The following is an 11,391-nucleotide window of genomic DNA, read 5'->3' as shown; positions in this document are numbered from 1 at the left end:
GTTCAGGGAATCAAATGGAGCTCCCCTGCAAACCCTTGGGATTCAGCACAAGAGTAGGGAGTTTTGGGGCCTCCCTTCTGGAGGCACAGAGGTTCTCTGATAAGGAATTTACAGCTCCAAAAACCTAGATTGATAAAAGAGGTTTATTATGGGGATTAGAAGCATAAAGTCTGGTTAGAGAAATAGGTGAGGATAAAGAGAGAACGGCACTGGAAAAGAATATTATTCCAGTGGGCAGATCTATGGAAAATGGAGGTTTGCACTGAGAATGCAGTTCTCAGTGGATAGAAGGTCCTGGCAGTAAAGGGAACTGCCAAGGTCCATCTGCAAAGGCTTTAGTTGATGGAAGCTCATTATATTGCTTGTCTTGGTGGGGGTTGGGAAACCCCAGCAGATCATCAGAATGGAGGGCTGGGACAACCGGAGCAGATCAGAACCTGTGGGGGATGGGAGAGCCCAAGTTGGCTCTGATCCAATGGGGGCTGAGACAATCCTGGATCTCCTATTGGAATTCAAAGGGATCCTTTTGACCAGGATGTGTGAATCAAAGGCCCTGGCATCCTGGACTGATAATGCATCAGCCAGAAGGGGCTGGGAATCTGAAAGGAATCACAAATCAATAGGAAATACAGTTTCTTAAATGGATCACAACCCACTTCAAAACAAACAAAAATGCTCCCCCCCAAAAAAAAACAACAACAACAAAATCCCCAGGATTATATTTTTGATCATAGAGGTAATGTGGAGCTTATTATGATAACATAGTCAGACTTATATGTTAGAAAAATCACTTTGGCAGCTGGGGGATAGATTATAGTGGTGATGCATTGAGGCAGGTAGATTAACCAGTTATGTTAAAAAACCTAAAAGTTTCTCCTTGAATTGTATTTCCAGAGTGCCACTTTGTGATAAGAAAAAAAAAGAGCCAAAAGGTTATGTTTAGCAATAAGATTAAGAATTATAAAGGACTAAAAACAAAGAATTTTATACAAAGAATAATGAATAAAAAGATGAGGGTAGGTTCCCCCAGGGTAGGTGGAGAAAACATAGTCAAGGTGATAAGATAGGGTAAAAGAAAGGGAAACATTGTAAATATGTTTAAAGTTTTGAAATGCTTAATGTAACAATAGGTTGCAAAGTATAATAACTTAATAGATTTGTGCTCTCATCAGCATTTGTGATGACCGCATATTTTAAAATCAGCCAGAGTCAGGAATTCAGGTTAAGGGAAAATCTTCAATCTTTATTCTTTTTGGAAGTGAAGAGGGATCGCGATAGCAATGTGAGCAGCTGGGACAAGAACCAGCCAGCAGTCTCTCTTTCCCCTCTCTCTCTGCCCCTCTGCCTCCACCCACCAAAATGGTCATTTCCTATACGACACATCAGTATTTGCACAAAGAGGTGGGGTGCCATTTCTTTCTCCAAGCATATATGGTCTAATTACTATTTAGCCTCACATGCTTGGGACCTCAGTGCATCAACTTGAGCTTCAGCCCATTACAAGCATTAGTAAATTTTTGCCAATAGCAATCTATTCATGCTTTTTCTGTCCATGTTTTTCTGTAAATATTCCAATTATGAAGCTATTCAATGCACTGGAGGCCTTTTTTTTTTAATTTTTAAACTATTTATGGGAATATAATACATAGATTATTCCTTTCTCTCTTTTTGCTCTACAATACATAACCAATTTTTTTTCTGGCCAAGTTAACAATGTATCATATCATTTCACTCAAACAAGTAATTGTTGACAATATGTTACACTAGACTTTTAATAACCATCATGCAGCATATTGTGATTTTATAAATCATATAAAAAACTTTGATACAGATGATGAAAGGGAATGAGAATTTATTATATTACTCAGGGAAAACAAAATTGTCAAAAGTCTTGAAGGAAAAAATTTTAATCTAGATTTTTAAGTGTGAATAACAATAATGGTGATATAATACTATAGTATCATGGAAAACATTTATAATCTCTTATGAACAATAAACAAGACACTTGCAGTTAGAGAGTAATAGAATTTCTGTTTCTAAAATGTCTCAATAGTTTATGAAGTGTAGCAATCCACATGCAATTTTAGATAATGAAGATTTCACAAAAACCAGCTAATAAAATAGTTTATAAAACCTAGGACACAGCTAATGACATTTATAGAGACTTAATTATTGATAATCTGTGGCAGAAAGGAAATGCAAATCTCATAGTATATTAGAATGATTGATATTCAATGGCAAATTACTATAGTTTACTTAAGTACTCTGTGTCCAACGGTGAAAGTTTTATTTGCATAAATTGGAGGAACATTTCCAATGTATCTTTAAATGACAAAAAAGAACAATTTAAATGATATGAGTTGTTTGAACATTACAGATTGGATACAGGACTGGAAACAAAAGAGGACCATCGATCAGGGAGTGATAAGAAAAATTATATACGAATATTACAACATTGTAAGTAGTAAACATGAATACAGAGAAATAGATTTATATGAACTGATGTAAAGAGAAATAAGTAGAACACTGCATTGTAAGTAGAAAAGAACATGATTACAGATAAAATGATTTAGATAGACTGTTATAAAGAAAAATAAGTAGAGACATGAAAACAATATGCACAATGATTTTGTTTGGATTTTGATGTTTCAGTTTGAGTGTAAATAGTAATTGTTTCTGTTCTGATAAGAAACAACAAGGGTATTCCCTTCCAAGTGTTTTGTTGTTTCTTTTATTTTGTTTTTTTAGAAGTAGGTAAATGAGGCCATCTTATTTATCCTTAAAGAATGAATGGGTGTTGCCTCAGACAAACTGAGACCTGGGAAAGACCCTAGCTTAAAAAGGCCAAAATCTCCCACTGCATTTGGGGTTATTTCCAGTTGTTCTGATCTGTGTCTTCACACAGGATTCAGATGACCCTAGAGAAGAGAGTGAAGCTGATGATTTTGCATAATTCTACCTCAATTAAATCCAGTTCACTTGCAAAGTTAGGACATCACCCTCCTGGTGAACAACAATCAATTCAAAATGATCCCCAAAAAGTAAACATTAAGAATAACTACAAAATTAAACTAATGTTCGAAGATATAAAAGTTATATACCCAAAATATGGTAAGACATTGTGTGGGATATAGAAGACTCTTACCCAAAATGACTACTCAGAGATCACTCAAAATAGAAAGCAGGTTTATTAAACCTCCAAGGATGAGCCGTTCTATCACAAGATAAGGGAAAGAGAAAGCTCGTGATAGGAGGGCTAAAGAAGTAGTAACCATACACAGCTTTTATACAATAGATTATATCACAAGTAAGAGCATTGAGAAAAGGGGGAGGGGGAAGCATCTAATTGGTTATTGCTATCCAGAGAGATTGGAATGGGAGGTTTCTGTTTCCCTGAAATCACCTGATTTCTAGGAAACAGAAAATCAGACCTTCAGGCTTCAGCTATGGCTGGCCAAGGCTCAAGTAAAAATGGACCTGCACATATTATATAGATCATAGGGGAAACACAGAAATAATGAAAATAAAATACAGAAAAAGAATTCACACACTCCTGTAAGTTCTTCTATTTCCACTAATCTTTCCACACAATATTTTTCTTCTGTCCCCCTTTTTTGCTAAGAAGGGGATTGTGTCTTGTATATATTTTTTGGAAAGAGCTCTGTGGAAGATTTATGAGACAAAATGGACAAAATTTCATATGCAAGCCTAGATGGATTGTAATCTATTATCACTGAAAAGGCCATTAACCAGGATAATCATCACAGATTCATTTAGGCATTATCATCATGAATTTTTTCACTAAAATTTCCTCAGATGCTTTTTTTGGCATGGAAGTAATGCTTGATTCTTAAAGGTTGTGGGTGGTACAGATTCATTGATGCAAATCAGTCATTTTCTGTTCCTAACCTCAAATTTTCCTTAGGCTTTGGTCAATTTATCTTCAAATGATCAGCCCTAGACAACTGTATTGACCAGCTTCAGAGATCTGGCTCAGAATTCAATGTATAATTCACTTCAAACTGGCCCATCTTTCCAGTTCAATACCCCTATAAATTGGGGCCCTGTAGGATGATTTCCCAGCAGGACGTGAGATGAAGATCAGAAGATGAGATCACCTCATACCCCAAAGAATTTTGGGCCCCATTTGCTTGGAGGGAAACTAATTGTTGGGTTGAATGGACCCCAACAAAATACTCCCAGGCTAAGTGGGCCTCCAGTAAGGTACAGACTGACCCTGTGTTAATCTCTGCTATTGAGTCATGGTAACCAACTTTGTATCCCTATGATGTCACCAAAACTTGGCTTCAGTTTATCTCTGTAAAAGATTCATTGCTGTATTACTGTGTGTCAACATAGGACCACACAAGTTAAGATTGGAAATAATCATAATCAATAACATTGTAGGCATCAGGGATACAAAAAGTGAAATAAAGTAGTGTCTACTTGAAAGTTCACATTCTATTAGGAGGAGGCTCTCTTTTTTTCTATACACACACACACACACACACACACACACATAAATAATTTGAAGACAATAGAAGCTTTGAAGATGAAGAAGAAAGAACTTACAAAGCAAAACACATTTGAGCTGAGATTTGAAGGAAACTATGAATATTGATACAAGGCAGCCAGTTTGGCTGAATTGTAGTGAATAAGAAGGGGAGTAGTATTTAAATGGAAAGGCAGGTTAGAGCAAAGATTATTAGGGGCTTTAAATATTAGAGGTTACATTTGATGCTAGAGGAAATGAGCCACTTGAGTTTAAGTAGAATACATAAATCAGACCTATGCTTTAGGAATATCACACTGGCAGCAATGTAGTGTGGAGGATTGGACACGAATGACTTGAGGGAGATAAATGCGCAAGTTAATGCAATAATCCTGGTGAAAAAGTCATTGAGGCCTTAAAAGATGGTGATGGCTATCTGAAAGAAAAATGAGAGATATTTTGTGGTGGTAGAAATCACAGGTCTTGAAAACTGTTTATATTGTAATAAGTGGAAGGAGTTGAGGACTATACCAAATTTTGCAAATCTGGGTGACTGGAAGAAATAGAAAAGTTTGTTAGACCAGTGAGAGTTTTTTAGAGGAAAATGGGCTCTGTTTTAGGTTGTTTGAAATGCCTATAGGACATTCAATTCCATACACTCAATAGGTAGTTTGTGATATAGAACTAGAGCTTTGGAGATATAGTTGGATTATAGATATGGTTAAATTTGTTCACTAAGTGAGAGAGGGCTAAGAGAAAAGAGGGTTCATGACTATGACTTGGGAATTAAGATAATACTATATATTTGTGACATATCTACAGATTTTGAGTTTGCAAAGGCAACTAAGAAAAATCAGGTAAAAAAAAACCAAGATAAAATATCACAAAGAGACTGAAGACACAATTTTCATAAGAGAGGGGTCAACAGTAATGAAGTAATGAAGATAAAAATGAGGTCTGAGAAAATGTCTTTATATTTGGCATCATTCTCTTTCACCAAGTGTTATGGGCCAGAATGCTTGTACTTGAAACAAGGATTCTTACAAGGTACTAATTCAGTGGAATTGATAAGACAATGGTTATCTAGTTTAGCATGGTGATAAATAGTTCTCTAAATTCAGTATGATTGATTTAATCTAACAACAAATAATGGTTTCCTAGTGATATAATGATTGGTTTATACTCAGTGTACAGAGCATATAAGCTGGGACAAATTCAGCCAGGGGCAGATCTGGCCTCCTGCACTTCCCCCACTGAGTCCAAGGCCGCTCTGAAAGGCTCTCCAGAAAGCTGGCCCCGGGGCCCCAGACAAGGAAACTAGATGCTGAAGGAGATAATAAAGGATTTGGACTTTAACACCTGATTATTCTTTTGGTGATTACTCTACTGAAACGAAGGCTGCTCCCAAGACCTCTAGAAAACCAACAAGAACAGTAAAAGAAAAATTATTTTGTTCCCTATATATGACATTACATCATGTCCTAAATCCTAGAATTCATTCTTCCTTCATCTTTGTCTCACAGCGTCTCTTCAAGATTCTGCTTAGTACTGCTTATAGGAAGGCTATTTTGATCCCATTTGCTAGTGTCCTTTCTTGCAAAATTACTGTTTATACACACACACACACACACACACACACACACACACACACACACACAAGTATTTTTGTGACAATGTTGGTTTCTTTCAACAGTAAGTTGAGTTATTTAAAGGATTGTGTTTTGTTTTTTGTATCCCTGATGCCTAACATTGTGGTCACTTAATGCTTGTTGACTAGTACATGTTATCATTTAATGTTTATTGAATAAATAACTCAAATAGATTTACATATGGATTGCATTTCTCTTCCTTTGACCCCCAAGGAAATGTAACCTCATTGGGCAAGTATTTTCTGATTTTTCCTATTTATATTCCCAGTGCCTAGTATATATTATTAGATATAAATTATGTACTTGGGTAAGGATATCAAAAAAAGAGAAGTTACTGGAAAGAACCTCAATTATTTTATAATTTTGCTAAAGATTGCTTAAAGATGATCATCCTCCATGTACCAGTTTGCTGTGTTTTTGTGGTGCCAGACATATCATTTTACTTGAATCAGTCAATCAACATTAATTCCCAATCCAGCAGTCTTTTCTCAGTCCTCTTTGCCGCCTGTGGTATATGGCAGTGTAAAGCACTGTATCATATTGAACAATTTCTCTTTCCTTGTCTTTTTGTACAGCACAATTGCTTGTTTTTCTTCTTACCTCTCATCTTCTCCTTTTCTGCCTCTTCATTTTTTTAAAAATGAGAATGCCCTAAGATTCAGTTTTCTATTCTCTTCTCCATTATGCTCCCTTTGGCCATGCTATTTATTCCAAAAGCTCAGCTATCAGTTGTATGACCTCTTTCCTGAGTTACATCTCCAACTTGACATGAATCAAATTGATCTTGTTTCCTTAAATTATCTTCTTCCTTTTTTCTTCTTCATCTTCTCTTTCTCTTCCTCCTCCTTCTACTTCCCACTATATCTGCTGGAGGTACAACTTATTCATCAGATCTCCTAGATTCAAAACTTAGCTATCATTGACTTTTCTCTCTCCCTAATGTCTCATGTCTAATGAATTAACATTTAACATCTAAATACTCATTTCATCTCCATATTTCTAGAATCTGTTTCCTGTTCAGCATTCCCACTGACACCATTCTAGTTCAGATCCTTATTACTTTCTACCTGGATTATTGCAAAATAATTACAGATATTTCTCCTTCTTCCACTCTTCTCTTCAATCCACCCTTCATATAACTTCCAGAATAATCTCTGATGGTCCCATTAGTCAACTTCAATATTGTTCAGCAGCTCTCACAATCTCCTGACTAAAAATCAGATTTTTTTTGCCTAGTGCTATCCTACCTTTCTAGCAATTTCTCACATTATTCTCCTTTGTAATCTGCGCTCCAGCAAAATTGTAAAGTTTATAAACAATCATATTGCAAACACACTATCTTTAATCCACATAATACTGGAAAAGAATACAAGTCTCTGTCAAAGTTCCTTAAATACACTTCACTTCATCTCTGCTTTTAATCTCGAGTTGCTTACTCAAATCCGCAATTTCTCACATTATTCTCCTTTGTAATCTGCGCTCCAGCAAAATTGTAAAGTTTATAAACAATCATATTGCAAACACACTATCTTTTATCCACATAATACTGGAAAAGAATACAAGTCTCTGTCAAAGTTCCTTAAATACACTTCACTTCATCTCTGTGCTTTTAATCTGGAGTTGCTTACTCAAGTCCTAAACGGCAACCATTTCAGGACGCTTTCACTGATCCCTCTCCTTCTGTAACAACCTTTCTCTTTAGACCTCACAATGCTCATTTTTGCACGTTTCTAAATGGGCTTATGTAATACTGGCTCAGCCTAGGTAGATGTATCATCTTCTACTAAACTTAAAGGCTGTTACAAGCTTATCTAAATTTCATACCATCACCAGCACTCAGTTCAAAGCTCTGCACCCATTGAAGTCCAATGAATTCCTGTCAGCCAAGAATTCTTCAGTCCCCTGACTGAACCTGAAAACATCGAAAGTGACAGAAAAACTCGTAACCCAGAAGAAATTATTTCTCTGATACTCCTCTTTTCCCTAAAGTTTTTTCATTTCTTTTTCTAGTCCCCTCGACTTTTTCTCCAATTTAATCCGGGTACACGCCCAGACCTACTTAAGGTTTGTCCATTTTCACCTCTACATCCCAAAGCAAAAAACTCCCCCAGGTTAAGCAGTTGGACTCGCTGGCCAGCCCCACGCATGCGCAATTTGCAGCCACGAGCGGCACAGTGCACAGTCGGTTGCCCTCCAACCGGCGGCCCAGTCTCCTCCAATCAGGGGCCACTTTGTTGCCCGGCGGGCCCCTCCCCCAACCGGGGTTTGGCAATATGGTGTCAGAGGAGGGTCATGAACCATAACTCCTTCTGAGGTAACTGGATCCCGGGTTCATTGCAGCCGGGGCCAGGTCCTGGTGCCCTTACTGGCCTAGCTTCTGTGTTCCTGTCCACTGGGAATCAGGGAACCGGAGGAGCCGGGCTCCTCTGGTCAGGGAGCCGTCTGCCCTCCGGCCAGCAGGGCAGCCCATGCGGCTGAGGGGCTGCGGCGCCGGCGGTGGTGGTGGTGGAGGAGGCGGCGGCGGGCTCCGTGGTTCCGGAGCGGGTAGGGGGAGAGGGTAGGGCAGGTGTGGTTAGGGACTCTCCTTTGGGCTTGGTGAAACCTTGGTTTCGCGGAGGAAAGCAAGAAGCAGCAGCAGCTGCAAAAGGAGGCCGGGCCGCAGCGTCACGAGCGATCACTGAAGCAGGAAAATGCTGCTGTCCCTGGTGCTCCACACGTACTCCATGCGCTATGTCCTCCCGGCCGCCGTGATGTTGGGCACGGCCCCCACCTACATCCTGGCCTGGCTGGGCTGGCGCCTCTTCTCCTTCTTCGTGCCGGGGGCACGCATCTATCAGGAGGTGGATGATCGCTTCTACACCATCTACCAGAGTATGGTGCTTTTCTTCTTTGAAAACTACACTGGCGTCCAGGTGAGCCACCAGCCTCTCCCTCGTCCTTCCGGCTTCCTTCTCCCTGTTCCGGAGAATCCTATTTCTTTCCTAGTTACCTCAATCCTCCACCTCTCAGGGCCTCCTGCTGCCCCAGAACTGAAAGGAGCAAAGGGTTGACATCTCTACCGCCCATGCACGTGGTAGGGAGAGAGGCTGGACTTGTAGCGTGGGACCAAGGGGTCGATTGTAATTTTTAGACCCCAGTCTCTAAGGAAAGACGTTTAAAAAAGTTCCTTTCTGATCCCACTCGCAGAAACTCTTTGATGCTTTTGGCACGGCTGGTCCAGGGTACGTGCCTCCAGTTCTGAAACTAAAAGTTTAGCAGGCATAAGTTGTGCTTTAAGGTTGGAAAAGATTCTCATCAGATAGCCCATTTCTGGTTAAGCCTGTCCAGAGACTCTTGGACTACAATAAGGTAGTCCTTCCTAGTTGCTACCTAGATGAAAATGCCCATCACTGGTTAAGGGAAAGAGAAGCATGTGCTTTTGTGGTTTCCTTAAATATAAACTATGGGAAAAGTAAAAATAATCTTTCCTCTCCCATAAAATTTGAATAGAGCTTTAGTACCCAAGTCTAAATAGAAGTGGGGTATGTAAATTGATTACTTCTGGCTTTTTAGCCATAGAAGTAGCTGAAAATTACTAATGTTAAGACATACAGGAGTATATTTCTAATTGTTTCTTCCTAAAAAAGTTTGTAAAATAAGCACAACTTTTATAACCAAAGACTTAGTTTCTTCTCCTATATTCTTAGTAATTTGTGGGTGAAAGAAGTTGTCTCTCATTTTGGCCAGTCTTTTGATGGCTTTGTGATTTTTAAAAATTTACTAATCAATTAATGGGAATCAGGCCTTCAGGATAGAAAATAGTGCTTTTGGAGTTTCAAAGTTTGCACTGGTGTTTTATTTATAATACAGATTATTTTTATTTATGATATATATCAATATAATACTTGGTAAACATAAACTGATACAAAATGTCTATTAATCTTAGGTACCCATTCTTGCAAGAATGTAAAATAAATCTTTCCTGCATTCAAATGAAAATAAAAATTTACTAATGGTAGAATACTTATCCTTACTCCTTTATGTTTATAGTTTCAATGCAAATATATACACCGAATATGCCAGGATGAGCCAATGAGAGATGTATTAGGAACTCTAACCCTAGCTTCAAGTTCAGTTGCAATGTTTTTATGCAAAAAAAAAAAAAAAAAGTATTCTGATTTTTATAATTTGAAAAATAGAGATAGTCAGCAGAGATAGTCTTTAGTAGTAGGTTTTTAAGATTTATAGTGTGTATAATTTAGATTTAGATTTTTAGATACTGTATACATAAGCCTTGAACATGTAATGGAAAGATTTATTTTACTACTGGGAAGTAGTTTATACCTAAGAAGTGGTGAAATGTGAATTGGAATTTTCACTGACTCCTAGGCCTAGTTTTGTTTTCCTTTTTTTTTTTTTTTTTTTTTTTTTGCTAGTGGTTTTTTGTTTTTATTTTTTGAAAATAGCTATTTCTACACTTGCTATTCAGTTATTGATAACTCTGCAAGGAAATTGCTAATTTTCTTTAAATTTTGCTAAAGCTGGGTTAAGGAGGAATTGAAGCATTCAAAGAGGGTTAGGAAGAAAGAAATAAAATCTAATGGAAGCTAAGCTCATCTAACTAATTTAAATGGTTCATAGTTCAAGAAGGGGGATGCACTGTGTCAGGCTCTTCTATTAAATTACTTTAAAAATAGGTCTTATTGGATATTGTGGTTAGATGGCTCTTTGGCATGCCCTTATTAAAGTATTTCATTTTCCCTATCCACCACTTATATCAAGTTTAAGATTTTCTAGACTAAAATATGGTTTTGTGATTATTTTAGATAAAAAGACTAAAAAGCTGCACAGTAGTCAGTTTTGTTGGATAAAAAGAAATTAAAACATGAGTAGTATCCCTTGTGTTCTTATTCTGTTTCTTAAATATTTCTACTTAAGAGAGTTTTTTTAAAATATCAAACTTTTATTTACCTTTATATTCACTATTTTGAGGAGTTCCATTTTGGAGTTTCTTTGGCATATTTAACTATTAAATAGCTGTATTGATAGCATTCCCAGAAATATAGTAGAGTAAAACTTCGTCAATTTGCTTCTAACTAATTCAGATTTTGTGATCATTTTAGGTCGGGGTTGAGTTGAGATCTAGTTTGCTAGGATATTTAATTTGCATGGTAAATCCTTTCCAGGTAATGTTCTGTTGTATTCATGAGGGAAATAGCTTGATGTTTTAAAAATAAACATTTTAAAATACCAACTGAAACAATGATTTCT

General features: G+C 37.4%; 1 protein-coding gene across 3 annotated transcripts in view; it reads left to right on the top strand.

Annotated features, from left to right (window-relative positions):
• Nucleotides 1–7,868: 7,868 nt before the first annotated feature.
• The window catches only part of AGPAT5 (1-acylglycerol-3-phosphate O-acyltransferase 5), a 60,011-nt gene continuing 56,488 nt past the window's right edge, over nucleotides 7,869–11,391 (top strand). For 2 of the 3 annotated variants that reach the window (XM_051975993.1, XM_051975992.1), the window contains exon 1: nucleotides 7,873–9,053. In XM_051975993.1, coding sequence (XP_051831953.1) covers nucleotides 8,832–9,053 — 222 coding nt within the window. In that variant the 5' untranslated portion in view covers nucleotides 7,873–8,831. Of the gene's footprint in view, nucleotides 9,054–11,391 lie in introns of all 3 variants that reach the window. The other variant, XM_051975991.1, reaches the window with a different exon arrangement.

The sequence above is a fragment of the Antechinus flavipes genome, chromosome 2 (assembly GCF_016432865.1).
Source record: "Antechinus flavipes isolate AdamAnt ecotype Samford, QLD, Australia chromosome 2, AdamAnt_v2, whole genome shotgun sequence".
In the NCBI taxonomy this organism is placed as follows: domain Eukaryota; kingdom Metazoa; phylum Chordata; class Mammalia; order Dasyuromorphia; family Dasyuridae; genus Antechinus; species Antechinus flavipes.
The sequence above is the reverse complement of the archived record's forward strand: the minus strand, read 5'-3'. Positions and strand labels throughout refer to the sequence as shown.